The sequence below is a fragment of the Jaculus jaculus genome, chromosome 11 (assembly GCF_020740685.1).
Source record: "Jaculus jaculus isolate mJacJac1 chromosome 11, mJacJac1.mat.Y.cur, whole genome shotgun sequence".
NCBI lineage: Eukaryota > Metazoa > Chordata > Mammalia > Rodentia > Dipodidae > Jaculus > Jaculus jaculus.
In genome coordinates this window covers 40116292-40133306 of record NC_059112.1, presented here as the reverse complement: position 1 = coordinate 40133306, position 17015 = coordinate 40116292, and the positions used below count along the sequence as shown (strand labels likewise).

The 17015-nt window shown below is 47.8% G+C and overlaps 1 protein-coding gene across 1 annotated transcript in view; it reads right to left on the bottom strand.

Annotated features, from left to right (window-relative positions):
- Positions 1–2721: 2721 nt before the first annotated feature.
- Positions 2722–17015, bottom strand: part of Ccdc149 (coiled-coil domain containing 149) — a 98389-nt gene continuing 84095 nt past the window's right edge. Inside the window, exons 12-13 of the mRNA XM_045161253.1 lie at positions 15491–15598; positions 2722–4831 (exon numbers count right to left, since the gene is read on the bottom strand). Coding sequence (XP_045017188.1) covers positions 4422–4831; positions 15491–15598 — 518 coding nt within the window. The 3' untranslated portion in view covers positions 2722–4421. The remainder of the gene's footprint in view (positions 4832–15490; positions 15599–17015) is intronic.

The window sequence follows — 17015 nt, the reverse complement described above, 5'->3', positions numbered from 1 at the left end:
GGAGAACTGAACCTGAGTCCTTTGGCTTTGAGGCAAGTACCTTAACCGCTAAGCCATTTCTCCAGCCTGTAAGCAGGTCTTTTCATGCCAGACAGTGAATTAGGTGCAGATATTCCTGAGGGTTGGCATACACCAAGAAGTCACTCCAGGGCCTCAGAGATATCTCAGTGGGTTAAAAAGAAAAATCCCTGCCTGCACAAGCATGGTTTACCTGCGTTTAGATCCAAGAGCACATATAAAAATACCAGGCATGGTGGTGTGCACCCGTGAGGTCCCTGCTGGGGAGACAGAGAAAGGGAATCCCTGGAGTGCATGGGCTAGCTAGTCTAGCCAATGGGATAGCTATGTGCTCGGCAAGAGACCATGTTTCAAAGAAAAAAGGGAAGAGATTGAGAAGAACACCTAATGGGCTGGAGGGATGGCTTAGCAGTTAAGGCATTTGCCTGCAAAGACAAAGGACCCAGGTTCAATTCCCCAGGACCCAAGTTAGCCAGATGCACAAGGTGGCACTTACATCCGGAGTTCGTTCTAAGTGGCTGGAGGCACTGGCATGCTCCTTTTCTCTCTCTCTCTCCCCCTCTTTCTCTGTCAAATAAATAAATAAATAAAAATAATTAAAAAAGAAAAGAAACACATCTGATGTCGACCTCTGGCCTCCACATGCATGTGCATACACATGCACACATACACATGCAGAAAAAATTCACTCCAACATGTGGCCCTCTCCCACAGCCCTTTTCTAGAGCAGTCTATAGAGATGGTGTGTGCTTGGGAGCCAGTGGGGAAAAGAAAACAAATGCAGTTGATATAGGATGCTCATGGGAAGGAGGCTCTAGCAGGGACCTGCCAGCTAGCAGGCTCACAAGTGATACTGAAGGAGGGGCAGCCAAAATCGGGCATGAAAGGCATGGGAAGAGAAGGAGTTAGGGATGACAAACGCCTGCTTCATGAATCCTGATCCATTTCCACAGGCCTTAATTAAAAGAAAGACAAACACCCCCAGGTAAAAATCCTCACCTCACAGGAACAGAGTACAAGAAATGCAGAGTGTGCAAATGAGCTTTCATTAAAAAGCCTGCCAGCTCTGTTCCATTTATCCAGACTGCTCTGCTCTCTGCTGCCAAGTGGGCTGGAAAATAACGGAAGGTCAAACACACCTGTAGAAGAAAAACACACAGGCGGAACATCCCCACTACAAAACAGGGAGGACCATGAGACAGGGAGGAGGGAGAGAAGATAGGGTTGCCCCTCACAAATATCAACTGTCCCTCCCTCCCCGCTCCAAACTCACTGGCAAATACCATGCTAGTTTATGAGGCAAGAACAGCCCAGAGGCCGTGTGGGGTTCAAGTCTACCTCAGTCTAATGCCTAACTCTCCTAGACATCTGAGACTTGATTTTGTTTTACCAATTCCTCTTTGAGTGCATATAGGTCTTGGGACAATTCAGAGGGTGCCTCATGCTGAAGTGAAAAACCATCACAATTCCTTTTTCTGAGGTGGCTGGCTTACACATAGGTGCATGACATGGCCACACAGGCAGGTGTCACTTCTGACCAATGAAATGTGGCAAGAGCTGTTTGGTGCATGTATCTATTCATATGTGTACATGTGTGTACCCTGCTGTATTTGCATGAAGATGGCCTTCATGCATGTGTGTGATCATGTGTGTGCCCCATATGCACATGCAGGAGGACTTGTGTGTATCACCACGTGTGTGCCCTGTATGCACTTGCAGTACTTGTGTGTGTGTATGACCACATGTGTGCCCCGTTTGCACATGCAGGAGGACTTGTGTGTATGACCACGTGTGTGCCCCGTATGCACATGCAGAACTTGGTGTGTGTGTATGATCATGTGTGTGCTTTGTATGCACATGCAGGAGGCAGCTGCAGAATGACCTCAAGTGTTATTCCTTAAGACACCCTCCACCCTTGTTAGGACAGCATCTCTCACTGGCCTGGAAGTTACTGATTAAGGTAGGCTGCTAGGCCAGTAAGCCTCAGGATCCTCCTCTCTGTCTCCCCAGAACTGGGTTTACAAAATCATCATACCTGGCCTTTAAAAAAATTTTTTAAATCTATTTGAGAATGACAGACAGGGAGAGAGAGAGAGAGAGAGAATATGGGTGCGCCAAGGCCTCCAGCCACTGCAAACGAATTCCAGATGTGTGCGCCCCTTGTGCATCTGGCTAACCTGGGTCCTGGGGAATCGAGCCTCGAACCAGGGTCCTTAGGCTTCACAGGCAAGTGCTTAACAGCTTAGCCATCTCTCCAGTCCCCCCTTTTTTAAAGTGGGTTCTGGGATCAAACTCAGGTTCTTGTGCTTGGAAAACAAGTACTTTAGTAACCGAACTACCTTCCTGGCCCAGTGTTTTGCTACACACCCACCCACACACGTCAAGAAGAAACTCCCTTCTGACTTGCAGCATTTGTGACAATGAGGCCTGGAGTTGCTGCAGCCATGTTGTCAGGAGTGATGAACTGACCCCCAGACAAGCTGGGAGATGGACACCCAGATCACTGGAGGCACTGGAGTGAACCAGCCCTGAGAGGTTCCCTCAGAAGTTCTAGTTACACAACAGAACTCACTGCCCTATTGTTTAAGTTTCTGTGAGCGTGAGTTGTTTCTGAGGGGACCAGGACTGATGCAGTATCTGGTGGAGCTGGGGAGGAAATGCTATGTGCTTTCACAATAACTTTTTTAAAAAGACAACCATAAGCAAAGGCTGGAACTCTCTTTAATGTCTGCAAAACAGAAGAACCATATTGGATGGGCACAGTGGAGGTGGGACACTACCACATACAGGAATGGGGTGTTGTCATGGTTACGCCTGTGGCAGCATCAGTCCATAAGTTCTCAGTCCATCTAATAGTCCTCCTTTCTCTGCTATGTTCTGGGCTTTGCTCGATGCCTTGCTCTCCAAAAGGTGACAAACAGGCCCTGACGATATGCCCCTGCCAGCTGTGTGCCCAAAGCAAAGCTCCTGGAGGGTGGTGGTAATGTTGTCATTTCTTACTGTGTGGTACAGGCTGGTTTCACTTGGAGGCTCTAGTGTCTGATGCAGTGGTGTTGGATAATGGCCGCACATGTCCGTCCAACAGAAAGCTATTTCTAGTGGACGTTATGGGGTGGCCTGAGGGGGCAGAAGACAGACTGGCACAATGGGTCCCTGTGGTCAGAGATGTGTTCCTATCTCTAGGAGCCCCAGCGTACTGACATGGGTGTCAGGATAAGTCGGCAACCCCTTCCAGGGAAAGCCTCTTTCCTGTAGGGGTCTCCAAGACAAGTTCTCAGAGGCCATCTGAGCTTTAGGACTCAGACCCTCCTGGGGAGGTCCAGCTAAAAGGAAGGTCTGTGGCTCGATGGCCCTGCACTTTTCTGCAGGGCCGGAAGCCACCTAGAGAGGCTTATCTTCACTAGACCACACCCTCCTCTCCCCTTGGACCATGCATTTGGTTTACAGTTCCTGCCATGGCTGTAAGGAAGTCATCTTCATCTTGTTTCATTTCTCCTCTCCCATCAGGCCACAAATTCCGTGTTTTGTTAAAACTCCAGTTATCTGGTGGCATAGAGGTGACATTCTGTTGTAGGAGGGAAAGGACTCAAGGTTTCAGGTGGTACAGGAAACAGCCTGACCCCAAGCAATTAGCTTTATTTCCAAACTCACATTAGTCACGTTTCCTATATATAGCCCAGGGGGAAAAAAAGCAGAACATGAATGGAGTCTCTTTTCGCTACAGCCTGACTCCCATCCTGCTACACCAGTGAACCCCTCTAGGTCCAGGCTCGAACACTGGGCTGTGCAGTTAGCACACAGCCTCCAGGGCACTAGACATTGCAGACTCACAGGCCATCTTCTCTCTTGTCTCTGCCCCCCCCCCAGCTGTTCCCCCCCCAGGCCACTGTGACCAGCAGTGCCACCAGCATGGTGTCAAGAGAGCCCACTGTTGGGGATCCTGGCATCCCATGAACACATTCCATTCCAATACATCGTTCTCTCCAGCTGCCGAAGCACTTCCTGTCCCAGCTGTCCCTGCCACGATGGCGGACAATATTACAGGAGAATAGAAAACATCTCATCTCTAATAAAACAAATGCTGACAAAAGACGGATGTAGAAAAGCAGCCACATGGCAGCTGCGATCCCCGAGCCTGGCCTTGTTCACGGCAGCACGTCCTCGGCGGAAAGCGGTGACACCTAGAAACTCAGGGACCCGCACTGAATAAATCCGACAGAACTGGCAGCATCTGAGCGCGCGCACAGCTTGCCGCCGCCGGATCAGAGCATTTTCTCATTTGCAGACATGGAGGTGTTGGAGGAGGACGTGGCTGGGATGCTTGTTCTGCTGCCTCTCTTTCTCCTCAGGGTCCTGGAGCCTTCCACATGCCACCTTGTCCCGTCGTACGTACCCAGCTCCCTTCATGTCTGCAAAGCGTTCCCCGTGTCTCCATCCTGCGGGATCGCTTTGCTGTCCTCCCCGGCGGGAGCTCCAGCTGCTGCCTGAGTAGGCGGCAAGGGGTCCGCAGGAGACCTGGGTTGGCCCCTGTGGGAGGCCAGACCAGGTGGGGACAGCTCAGGCTCCCTGGCAGGGCCCTCCCCACTGGTCCCCTGCAGCTCCTCAGTCACGTGAATGGTTTCCCTGCCCATCCTGTTTACTTCTTGCTCCTCTGAAGGTAACCCCGGGACTGAAGGCTGATGAAAGTGCTCGCTCTGGTTCCCGGGGCTCGGCTGTGCTGGGGAGCTGCCAGGCAGCCTCCTGGCATCCTCGGGCGCTGTCAACACCTCGGCAGATGCACAACTTTCATCACGTCTCTGCTTCTGAACCTCCCCTGAAAACCGAGAGACAGCGTCAAACCTCTGCAGCATGTGGCCCTCACCCCCTCTCTCCTGTCACCTCCCACCCTACAGCAGCCTGGTAGTCCCTCTGAGAGAACCCACAGTTTCAATGCCCTCGCCTCCTCTACAAAGGGCACTGAAGTCCAGGGGGACCGCGGGACCCCTGCTTGGAAATGGAGCAAGTACCCTCTCAAGTCACAGGTGCCTCTGGGGAGACTGCTTCTTCTCCAACAGGGCTTACTGTGCCCTGGAAAGCTGAGTATGGGGACAGATCTGGGCTCTGTAGTACTGAACAAAGGTTCTGGCTACCCTCAGGACAGGAAGACGATTTTGGAAGATTTAATGATACCCCAACCCCATTCTTCATCAGCACATCATTCTTTTAATAAAAAGTTATGCCCAAACACAGCTTCAGGCTCCCTCCCTCAACAGCAAATGCTTATCCCTGAGCCCCTCTATAGAATGGAAATTCTAGAACTGCAACAAGACAGGGACAGAAGACAAGGGCAGAGAGAGCCCTTGTGCTGGCACTTTGTCCCCATTTCCCCATCTACCTGCCTTCTGATCCCAACCACCTATCTGGCATCTGTTTCTCTGACACCCTCCTAGACCTCATGAGCAGCAGCATTTTTCATGACCGAGGATCAGCACATGGAGCAGGCTCTTTGAACCAGGAACCAGGCTCATTTGCTTCCCACCAGCCAGGGTGTTGTGAGCCCCATATTGTTCAAATGTACGGAAGAAGCACAGCGGGGCTGGCTCTGGCCAGGGCACGAGTCCAGGCCCCTGGCATATTCCTGCTATTCCTAAATGAGCCACAAGAGAACTCTACTGCTAGCGGGCCCACCATCAGACACACACGTGCTGGTACGGTCTCAAGCTGAAAGTTGGCTGGTGGGTTCTGAAGAAATGTGTGTGTGTGTGTGTGTGTGTGTGTGTGTGTGTGCACCAGCAAGACACCCAGCGGGTATCCAGGACATTTTCCTGCTTTGTGCCTTATGCGGGAGGCTTGCTAACTCCAGATCCAATTTGCCACCTTTCACACAGGTTCTCCACAAAATCTGTGATCCTCGGCTTTAGCTTCCAGGGGTTGGCTCACATATGTACATCCTTTTAGCCATGGTACACATGCGTGACAGTTAGTCTTGGTTGTTGACTAGGACGGATTAAGAGATGTCTAGGACTTTCAGACACACCTGTGTATTTGAGAGTGCTGGCGTATAGGACAGTGGGTGTGAAGGAAAGACCTGCCCTGCATGTAGGAAGCACCTCCCAGTAGGCTGACGGCCTGGATGAAGAGGAAATAAGTCAGTGTAGGATTGGATCTCCCATTGCTGACACCACTCTCCAGCCTTTTCGGCTTTCCAACATGGACTCAAGGCCAGCCCACTCTAGGGAGTCTCCTGGCTTTCAGCACCAGACATGGCACCACTGAGGCCTCTAGCTTCCTGCTTGGGAATTCTGATTTTCTGCCTCTCATTAGGTCTTTGCATGAATCATTCAAGTTTCGATAACTTCAGAGTGCTTCCTGCCAGCTAACACGTACTGGACTCCCTCCTCTACTAGGCATCAAAGTGAGCATGGGACACATTTTCTTTTGTTCTAGAACTTAAGTCCACAACAATAGGTGCCTCATCTGACTTTTCCACAGCATCTAATACAGTCTAAGTCTTCAAGACTATCATACAAAGTAGACCTGACTTTTCTGTTTGGGAGCATAATAAACGTGGAGAGGGGTATATATATCTTATGTACTCAGCCTGCGTCAGTCAGCTTTCCATGACTGTGACAAGCACCTGAGATCATCAACTTATAAGGAGAAAGATGTGTTCTCTTTTTCATTTTTACTGCCTTCTTTCTTTTTTTTTTTTCCTTTTCTTATTTTCCAGTACTGGGGATTGAACCTGGCCTCACAAAAGCTAGGTGAGCCCTCTACCACTGAAATACACCCCAACTCACAGTTTTAGGGGCCCTAGCCTATGATCAGCTACCTACCTCTTTGTGCAAGACGGCTTGTCATGGCAGGGCAAAATGCTCACTCACAACCAGAAAGCCAAAGACAGGTGAGGAGGGGACTCAGACCCCAACAACCCTTTCAGGTCACCCCCTACCATCTGAAGACTTCCTTTTAGGCCACACCTTGTAAAGGCCCCATCACCTTCCAATAGCACCTACTTAGGGAGCAGACATTTAAATGTAGGCCTTTAGCGACTTGAAATCCAAACTATAGTAAGTTCGATGAATTTTCGAAGTGAACACCTGGATGTAGCCATCATCCAAGATGGATAAAATATTACTACCCCCATTACAAGCACTTCCTAGTTTCAAGTCTAGACCTCCAGCCCTCACTGCGGGGCGCTCCTCCTGTGCCAGGGTAGTCAGAATCCTGTTTAGAATCAGGGGCTGAGGAGACAGCTCAGGGGATCCAGCACTCTCCACTCAAGCCCCAGTGCCCAAGTTGGACTCCCAGGCCACATGTAAAAATTTGGAAACTGCAGTGGGCTCTGTAATCTCAGCACACTGACTGTGAGATGGAAGCTAGAGACTGGAGAATTTTCCAGAAGCTCTCAGCAAGCACAAGAAGAGTGAAACTGAGAGAAACTCTCAAATGAGATGGAGCAGTGAGGATGGACCTGAAAGTTGCTTTTCAACTTTCACATGTGTCGTGACATGGCTTCCAAATGCATACACACATAGGAAAATAAGAAATTCCTTTGAAAAAGACTGTCAAAATGAGTTTTGCTGGGTCTTCAAACGTGATATCCAGAAATCTTCCTGTGTGTACCTGCTACTGTTTCTCTTCTATACAATGATTGCAGTATTTGACCGAATTATTGGGTACAGTTTTATTTAAAAGCAAAATGTTCGGGCTGGAGAGATGGCTTAGCGGTTAAGTGCTTGCCTGTGAAGCCTAAGGACCCCGGTTCGAGGCTCGGTTCCCCAGAACCCACGTTAGCCAGATGCACAAGGGGGCGCACGCGTCTGGAGTTCGTTTGCAGAGGCTGGAAGCCCTAGTGCGCCCATTCTCTCTCTCTTCCTCTATCTGTCTTTCTCTCTGTGTCTGTCGCTCTCAAATAAATAAATAAAATTTTTTTTTAAAAAAGCAAAATGTTCAACACATATTGAATGGGGAATGAAAACAGATAATTCCCAGAAGTACCATGAATATTCTATGACATCACTCATGATTAAAGTAACCTAGCTCACAACAGGATTCACTCAACAAATTGACAAAAATTATAGGGTTTTACAAACCTCAGAGCTGCTAAGAAGATAGGAAAACAGGTACAAATAATAAAGTACAAGAATAAAAAGTAGTGAAACTCTTTTGTAGGTCACTTGGGCACTGTCTATTAAAACCTTACCAGTGTCTACCCTTAACAGGGCAATTCTTTGATTCGGAATCTATTGTAGATACCAGAACACATGTTTGATAACATATTTTCCTGGATGCTCATTAGAAGGCTGTTTTTTTTTTTGTTTTTTTTTTTTTTTTGGTATATAGAATGTTTAATTCAAATAAAAACATTGCACCCCTGGCCCTCATAGATTCATGACCATCTCATGATGTAAAATGCATTCAGTCCAACTTTAAAAGTCCTTGTAGCCTTTACCAATCTCAACACTGTTTTAAATGCCAAAGTCTCATCTGAAACAGTCTCTTCAACTGTGAGCCTATAATATCAAAACACCAGTTACATATACATAATGGCACAGTAAACAGTCTCACTGGAAAAAGAAGGCATAGCAAAGAAAAAACTGGAATGATGCAAGATCAAAAACTCAGTAAGAGAAACATCAAATCCTGCAGCTCTATGTCTGACATCTGGGACCAGAAATGATGTTTCTGGGATTCCTATTCAGCCCCCCTGGCTGGGCTGCTTATAACCCAGGGAAAAAAAAAAAATCCTTCCCAAGCCAGAAGCTCTCTTTGGTGGCCGTTCTATAGTCCTGGCATCTCCAAAATCCTGGAGTCTCTACTGCAACCCAGGCTGCATCTACGTCATGTCCTCTCACGGTCTCTGTTCAGGGACTAGGACCCTGTTCCACACTGCCTAGGGGCCATCTCCCAAGCACTGCATTGTAAATCCAATATCTTTCTCTTTCCTGTATTTATTATATTTGTTGTACCAGGTGTGTGAGACTGCTAAATTTGTTCTTTCGGGGGGCAGGGAGCATAAAGCTGACGTTTGAGGAGTAAGACATTCCTTTAGCATTCTTCCTTCAGGCTCTCTCATTTCAAAAGAGACTAAGCATTTCTCCCACTGTTCCAATCTCTCAAACAAGTGCAGCAGAACTGGGCTGTAATCTGCAGCCTGAAACTTTATTTATTTATTTACTTTTTGAGGTAGGGTCTCACTCCAGTCCGGGCTGACCTGGAATTCATTATGTAGTCTCAGGGTGGCCTCAAACTCATGGCGATCCTCCTGTCTCTGCCTCCCAAGTGCTGAGAACATAGGTGTATGCCACCACACCCAGCTCATTTCTCTCTGTGCCAACTCATGCCTTTCATATCCTTATGCTCTAGCTTCTGCCAAGCTCAAGAGTCCATTGCTTTTAAATTTAACTTTGCTTAAGTTCTTAGGAAATAGGCAGCACACAGCAAACCTCTCACACAGACTGCTTCTAGCCCAGTTCCGTCAAAGTTCTTTTTCCTCTCATAAGCCAAGCCTGCACAATCCACAGACATTTCTGCATTTAGGTCTTTCAAATCTCATAAGAATGGTCCATCAAGCTTGACTTATAGCAAAGCAAGGTGTCCCTTATTCCAAAAGTTTCAAATTCTTCCATCTTCCTCCTGAAAAAGCTCCAAAACACCAAAAGCCACATATTCAGGTTTCTAGCCAACAATTCTACACCTCTGATGCACTTTTTTTTTTTTTTGTTTTTTTTTGAAGTAGGGTCTCACTCTAGCTCAGGTTGACCTGGAATTCACTATGTAGTCTCAGGATGGCTTCCAATGCACAGTGATTCTCCTAACTCTGCCTCCCAATTCTGAGATTAAAGGCATGCTCCACCATGCCTGGCCCAAGTTTTTGTTGTACTTACTTTCTCACTGCTGGGATAAAACACCTAACCAAATGCACTATATGGGAGGAAAGGGTTCATTTTGACTTATAGTGTTGGTGAGAAGTCTCAGCGTGGCAGGAAAGGATGCTAGAGTAGAGGATGGACATCACTTATTGCCAAAGCACCTGGCAGAAAGCACGAGGTGAGTGAGATGAGCTTTGGTGGTGGGGGGCTGGCTGGCTTAGAAGGCTGTTTTGATTTTTCTTCTTTTGTGGTGCTGGCATGATGTGGTGAAGTGTATTGAGCCATATGTTAGGCCAGCATTCTATAACTGAGCTATAGTTCCAGCCCTCTTTTACTTTTTATTTTGCTACAGGGCCTAAGTTGCTGAGGCTGACCTCATACTCACTCTGTAAACCAAGCAGACCTCAAACTTCTTCCTAGTTCAACCTCCCAAGTAGCCGGAATTACAGGTCTGTAGTAACAGACTGGTTCAACACTGTTTTGTTTTTTGTTATTTGTTTATTTTTTCTCCATAAGTACTGTACTGGAAAATGGCACTTGTCCATACTGAAATGCATGCATGCATGGGTGTGAGCAAAGTGTGTTCTGAAATGAAAATACCTAGCCTTATTCTTTCTGCTCCAGTCCATCCTGCCGAGGAGCAGCCCTGTGGGTGCCAGGACCAACACCTGGGAGCTTGTGAGACAGACCTGCAGGGTCTCAGGCCCCACCCCTCATCTGTTGCACTTGAACAAGATCCTGGGTGGGGTGGATTCACATCTCAGTTTGAAAAGCACTGCCAACTTGAAGTACACATCTCACTCTTTTTCTTTCCCGTCTTCACAGATTGCCAGCACCTAGGAGCAAAGCCCAAGCTTGCAGCTCAACTTGTGGCTCATTTCCCTATTTGCTGCGCCAGATCTTCTCTGTACCCCACCCTCCAGTGACACCAGACCTTTATGACACTGTACTTCTGCCCCACTGCCTTGGTTTCAGACGCTGACGCCCCTGGGTTATCATTCCTGCCATGTTGTGAAATGAGCCTTTGAGAGTCAGCTGTGCCTCCATCTCCATGAAGCCACAAGCCCTATATTCCCAGTGACTGGCTTTCCATGAAGCTACGTTTGGACCTCCTGGGGACTTAGCACCTTTTCTTTTCCACCTCAAATTGTTGCTTATACGTACTACCTTAGGCATAAAACTCTCGCCTGATTAATTTTTTAACTTTGCCAATGTTCTATGGTGGGGACTTAATAAATAGCTTACTAAGTGGCTTGAATCTATGGACTTACAGATGTATGCATGAAAATGTGAATATATTAGCACGCAGCTTTAAGTAGTATGCATCATTTTGAGGAAAACAACCTTTGAATTTATGAAATTCACTTTAGGGTATATTCAGGTGGCTACCCTAGAACAACTTAAAATGGTACTTTCTGAAATAGAGATTTCTAACTCTTGTAAACATTTAGCCACATCTGAGGTTGTTCAGGGAAGCAATCACATAAATTTCATACTAACAAATGAAAATTTTTATAGTGGTTATAGAGGGGACATGAGAAACAGTGAGTACAAAATGAGCAGGTTCCCAGTAGAGTGGGGAAGCTTTATTCAAAAGGAGTAAATTATGGTATTCTCTGCAGCTAAATTTTTCACCAACGTGAGATGAATAAACTCCTTCTGGAAATTACTCTTATGGAATCACTTCTTCTAGGACACTTAATAGTATATTCTGGTGTCCCTGAAAAATTAATAAGCCTTCTTCAGAAAAGGCTTACCCTAAACCATCTACAGTGCATTTCCACTGAGGTCAGGTGACTCTCTCACCTTCATTTACATCTCAGAGAGGGAGGTCTAAGTGATGTTGCGGCCTTTTGGCCATGGTATTTTGCTTTGTGCTATTTTTGGATGATATACCTCTGATGGTCAGATGTTTGATCTTTTTTTTCTTTTTTTACAATTTATTTAGTATTATTTGCAAGCAGGGAAGAGAGAGAGAGAGTGAGAAAGAGAGAGAGGGGGAATAAGAATAAATATGGGGTACACCAGGGTCTCTTGCCACTGCAAATTAACTCCAGATGCATGCCCCACTTTGTGCATCTGGCTTTATGTGGGTATTGGGGTTTCAAACCTGGGCCATCAGGGCTTGCAAGCAAGTACCTGAACTACTAAGCCATTTCTCCAGCCATTTTTTTTTTCTTTTTAAAAATGACAAATCTTTGCAATTACAAGGGAGAAGTTGTGTGTGTGTGTGTGTGTGTGTCTGTGTGTGTGTATGTGGTGGAGAGGGGAAGCCAGCCTGGCCTCTGGCACTGCAGTTCAAGCACAGCGTAGGAAGAGCTATGAAGCACAAGGATGAGGGCTGCCATTCTATCCGGTCCCTTTACCTGGCTGTTTCTGAGAGAAGCTGGACTGTCAAGTCTTAGGTCCAGACAGACACAGCAGCCAGGCTCTAGAGCTGGACCATAGCACCATGGTGGGTTTACCCTTTTGTTGGTCTAAAAGATATCCAGACAGCATGCTTCAGTCCTCGTCAGGAGATAACGTTCCCGGAAATATCACAACTACTGCTTCAACTTCACCAGTGCCTCTGGCCACTTGCTGTGGAAGCCAAGTCCTCTCCACCGCCCTGAATGCTAAGATGCCGAGACATTAACTCTTAGGCTGTAGGGAGCTTTATTTCTCCTTTAATTACAAACCCACAGCATTGCCATTGCCATAAAAGATTTCTGAACTATCCAAAAGTTGGATTATTATTGTAAATGATAGCAACCTTCCTGGGTGGTGGTAGTGAACAGAATATCATTCACACTTATTAATAAAGGTACGTACACTGATAATGGCCAGGTCACCGCCAAGGCAAATGCAGTGTGGCTCAAATACAATGGGAAAATATTTCTTTCCTTAAAACATGAAAGAAACAGTTGCTTTGTAGAAAAAACCTGCTAGTTCACCTTCCCCCATGACCCACCCCCCAGCCCAAGGGGATATGTGTCTTCCTGCGTTAGGTGCTTGGGCCAGGCTCTGTCCTCCCGCCCAAGTGCTGTTTTCCCTTCGACCTCATCAGGCGGTGGCGGTGATGAGGGCAGAGGCTGTGGGGAGGCTCGTGACTATGCCCTTGTTCCCATGGACCACTGATGCAGGGTGGGCGGGAACAATGCCTGCTGATGACAGGCTTTGGGACTGTCATTTTGAATCAGTCCCTCACTTGTGCTGCCCTTGTGGAGATCAAGTGGGTTCAAGCTCATTTTGGTGCGGTGGGCCCAGGCCACCTGAAGGCTCAGAGAACTTGGAAAGCACAAAGGCTGTGGCTCTCCATGGGCACAGTGGATGCCAGCACGTAGTCACCACCAGCCAAGAACCCAGGGCCATGGTGCGCTACAGGCTAGGACTGCAAACAGCCCATGCTGTGGGCTGCAAAGACCCAGTCTTGCTTTCTGACCAGTGTAGACTCCACGTGTTAGGAGCTCTCTGTACAAATTACCCCACAGGTGGTTGTGGAACAGTTCTGTTGGAATTCTAGAAATGTCCCGGTTTCTACTCTTGCTTCTCTGTGCACAGTGACGAGCAATTTGTACTGGTATAACAGTGAGCCCTGCTGGCCCCAGCTCAGGGAGGCAGGAGCACCCACCTGGCTCACACTCCTGAGGTGCTGCACCCAGTGCACTAAGTTCTACATTGGGAGGTGGCTGGTTGCACAGTATTAGCTAACTAATGGAGCCAGTCAGTCCACATTAGTAGAAGGTTGGACAACCATCAAGGTCAGAAGGTGGACTGGGCTGGGCTGGGCCAGGCTGCAGAGCCCAGATTTTAAGTAGAAGCTAAATACCACTTGGGATTTTTTTCGATTCTTTTTCCTTCTTTAAAAATATTTTATTTATTTGAGAGAGGAAGAGAAATAGATAAAAAGAGAGAGACAGAGACAGACAGACAAAGAATGGTCATGCCAGAGCCTCCAGCCAATGCTAATGAACTCCAGATGCATATGCTATCTTGTGCATCTGGCTTTACATGGGTTCTGGAAAATGGAACCTGGATCCTTTGGCTTTGCGGGCAAGCATCTTAACTGCTAAGCCATCTCCCCAGCCCTCACTTGGGAGTTAAAAAATATATATTATTTATTTATTTATTTGCAAGTAGATAGAGATACAAGAGAGACAGAGAGAATGGGTGCACCAGGGCCTCCAGCTGCTGCACACAGACTCCAGGAACATGCGCCACTTTGTGCATCTGGCTTTACATGGGCACTGGGGAGAGAACTTGGGTTGTTAGGCTTTCAGGAAAGCACCTTTACTGCTGAGCCATCTCTCCAGCCCCCACTTTGGATTTCCTGCAGGGAGATCCTACAGCACCAGGACAAAGATGGCAATGAAGCAAGGGCAGACTGTGAGGCAGGGAGTGTGGGAGGAAGACTGCCAGCAGCATCACGAGGGCCCGGTTGAGCCAAAGGTAGAAGCACTGGGGAACGAGGATGCTGACAGGGGTCCATGGCTCCTCGGTTTCAAGCCCAAGTAACTGAGAGGGCAACAGAAAAGGAGAAAGCAGGAGGAGTTGTTGATGTCATATTTGACAAGTCCACAGAACATTCATTGGGAAAGCTAGGCTCTAAGATGCAGGAGATAGTTACTGCAGATGGAAACCATCTGTGTGGGGGTGGGTGACTATATTTTTATGGAGTTGGTGACTGAAGGCATGATTCTAAGCAAGAGGAGATGGGGCAGTATATAGATACTCAAGGAAAAGAACCTTGATAGTCACTTGTGGGGAGTACTAATTACCTGTGGCTGTGTTACTTCAAAACCTAATGCTGCAAGACCCAGGACTCTGGGTGCAGCTTGGTTGGATGGATCTGACTAATGGCTTTTTCACGACATTCCCATCAAAATGCTGATTGGAACTATAGCTGCACACCACGGCAAAGCTTGTGGGGCTGGTGGAGTGCCCTCACCACCTGACAGGTCAGAACCTGACCTGAGGGACAACCTGAGAGAGGGCGGGGGAACCACATATCTTCTAGTCTCAGGAGTCATATCTGCTATACTCTGGAAATCACACGTGCCAACCCTGACTCAGCATGGCAGGGACTACAAAATGAGTAAGTTAGGGACCAGCCAGAGCCATCTTGGAAGCTGGCCCTCACCCTAAGGGAACTTCACAATGTGCAGAGAGTTTGCTGGGAAGGTCTTCCATTGAACAAGATACCTGATGCTCATGTCTGGTGCCTCGCTGGACTGCAAAAATTGGTCTTTAATCTCCTTCAAATACTCACTTCCGCACTTGGTAGAAACTTCTTTCCATTCCCTTGGCTCCCAGACCACTTACCACAGGTAGGTAATGTGCCAAGATTCTCCTAAGATTGGTACCATCATGTCATCACTTTGTTGGAGGGGACAATAAGGCTGAGTCACTAGCCAGCCACCACGATGTAGGGCTGGAATATGAACTCAACTTTTCTAACTCCTCTACCTTTATTCTTGCGCTCTGGGCCCAGAAGACAGGAGTCTGCATTCTTTTGCTTGGGCCCCCTAACAAGAGAGAACATGTGGGAGCTGCCTGGCTGGTGCCAGGGCAGCTGTGGAAAGGGAGAAGCTGCCGCAGTGAGTGTGTAGGCCATGGAGACAGATCCCAAGTGCACTTACCATCTTTGGCAGTCCCCTGATTCTCAGTGGGCTGCTCCACAAACTTCAGCAATGGTGACCTCGACCTGGGAAGAGTTGGGTCACTGAACAGTATGGTGTCCTTTCCCCCTGTAGGGGGGGAAAAAGGAAGTGAGCATGTCATGTGTTCAGTGGCATTCAGTCGTGTTCCCCCACACAGTGAAGTAACTGTTTGGTTAGGGGCTCTTCGGTCATAGGTAAGAGTGGCTCACAGGCCTTTGTCTAGTGTGAGGACGGAATAGGGAGGTGTTCACGATGGAAGGCCTTGGGTCTTTCTTAAGGGGCTGCTTAGGAACAGCTGCCCACGGGTGCCACCAGTAAAGGACAGCCTATATAGCTAGAGGAAGCCCGGTGGCTAGGTGAATGAAGGGCTCTGACAACAGCAGAAGGCTTGGAGCAGCGCTGTACCGGTTGTATTCTGGACAGTGTCACTTGCTAACTGCAAGACAACAGTGACAGTACAGCTTCCTGGGCCTCCCACTTCCCACTATGGTAGTTCTGAAGATGAGAGGAAGTGATCATAGCAAGGGTGGTTAGTGAACACTCAGTAAAGGTCACCTGTGAAATCATTAGCATTGACTCCACACACCTGATAGCTGTGGCTATATTCCATGTGGCCATTTTGATTGCACAATGCTATCATAAGGCAGGTGGCATCATACCCTCTAAGTTGTCTCAGCCAAACTCCCACTTGAGACTTGAGTCCTATCCAGCCAAGCCGTTCCCATTAGTGTGACCTCTCCCCGAAGGCAGAGAAAGTCAGAGGGCCTGGCAGAGTGTACAGGTGAGTGGGAGGCAGGAGCGGCTTTGAACATGAGCATGAGGAATAGATACATGGGCACAAACCATGCAGTAATGCCACCCAAAGGGTCAGGAGAGCCAAATAGGTTGGGTATGGTGCCACAGGGCTCTAGATTCTCTGGGTAGGAACAATTGTGTCAAAAACAAAAGCTCCAGGGACCATGGTCCAGTCTAGGCTGCAATGTGATCTGCCTGGTTTGAAGCAAGACCTTTTCTAAAAAGTCTAAAGTGTGTGAAATGAACCCACTGGAGATCCCTGCGCTTGGATCACAGGCTCTAGAATTCCATTATTTTACTTGCTTTCCTGTTCAGTAGAGTCTGAAGGGACACTTGGATCATGTCTACTAGCACATTTACTCCTTAAAGACCAAAGTGAACCTGGACACACTCCATCATTGTGTCCCCAGCCCCCCCACCCCCTGGCTTGTTAATGAGACTGTCTTATTAGCTTAATTTCTAATATTGTGTTAGAACATTCAGCACAACAGAGGTGCTTACTAAATGCCTGATAAGTTCTGTGTTCCTAGCTGGTGTCTAACCGGGCCTTAGGCTTGCCACTGCCTCAGGCAAATAGCAGCACACTAGCAGCCATGGCAGGTGGCTTCTCTGTCCCAAAATCATGCTAGCAGAGCGAAACCTGCTTGAGGCTGACCCTGACCTGTCTTGTGGAGTAAAGCTAGGAATTTCAGGGCCCTATTCTGAAGAG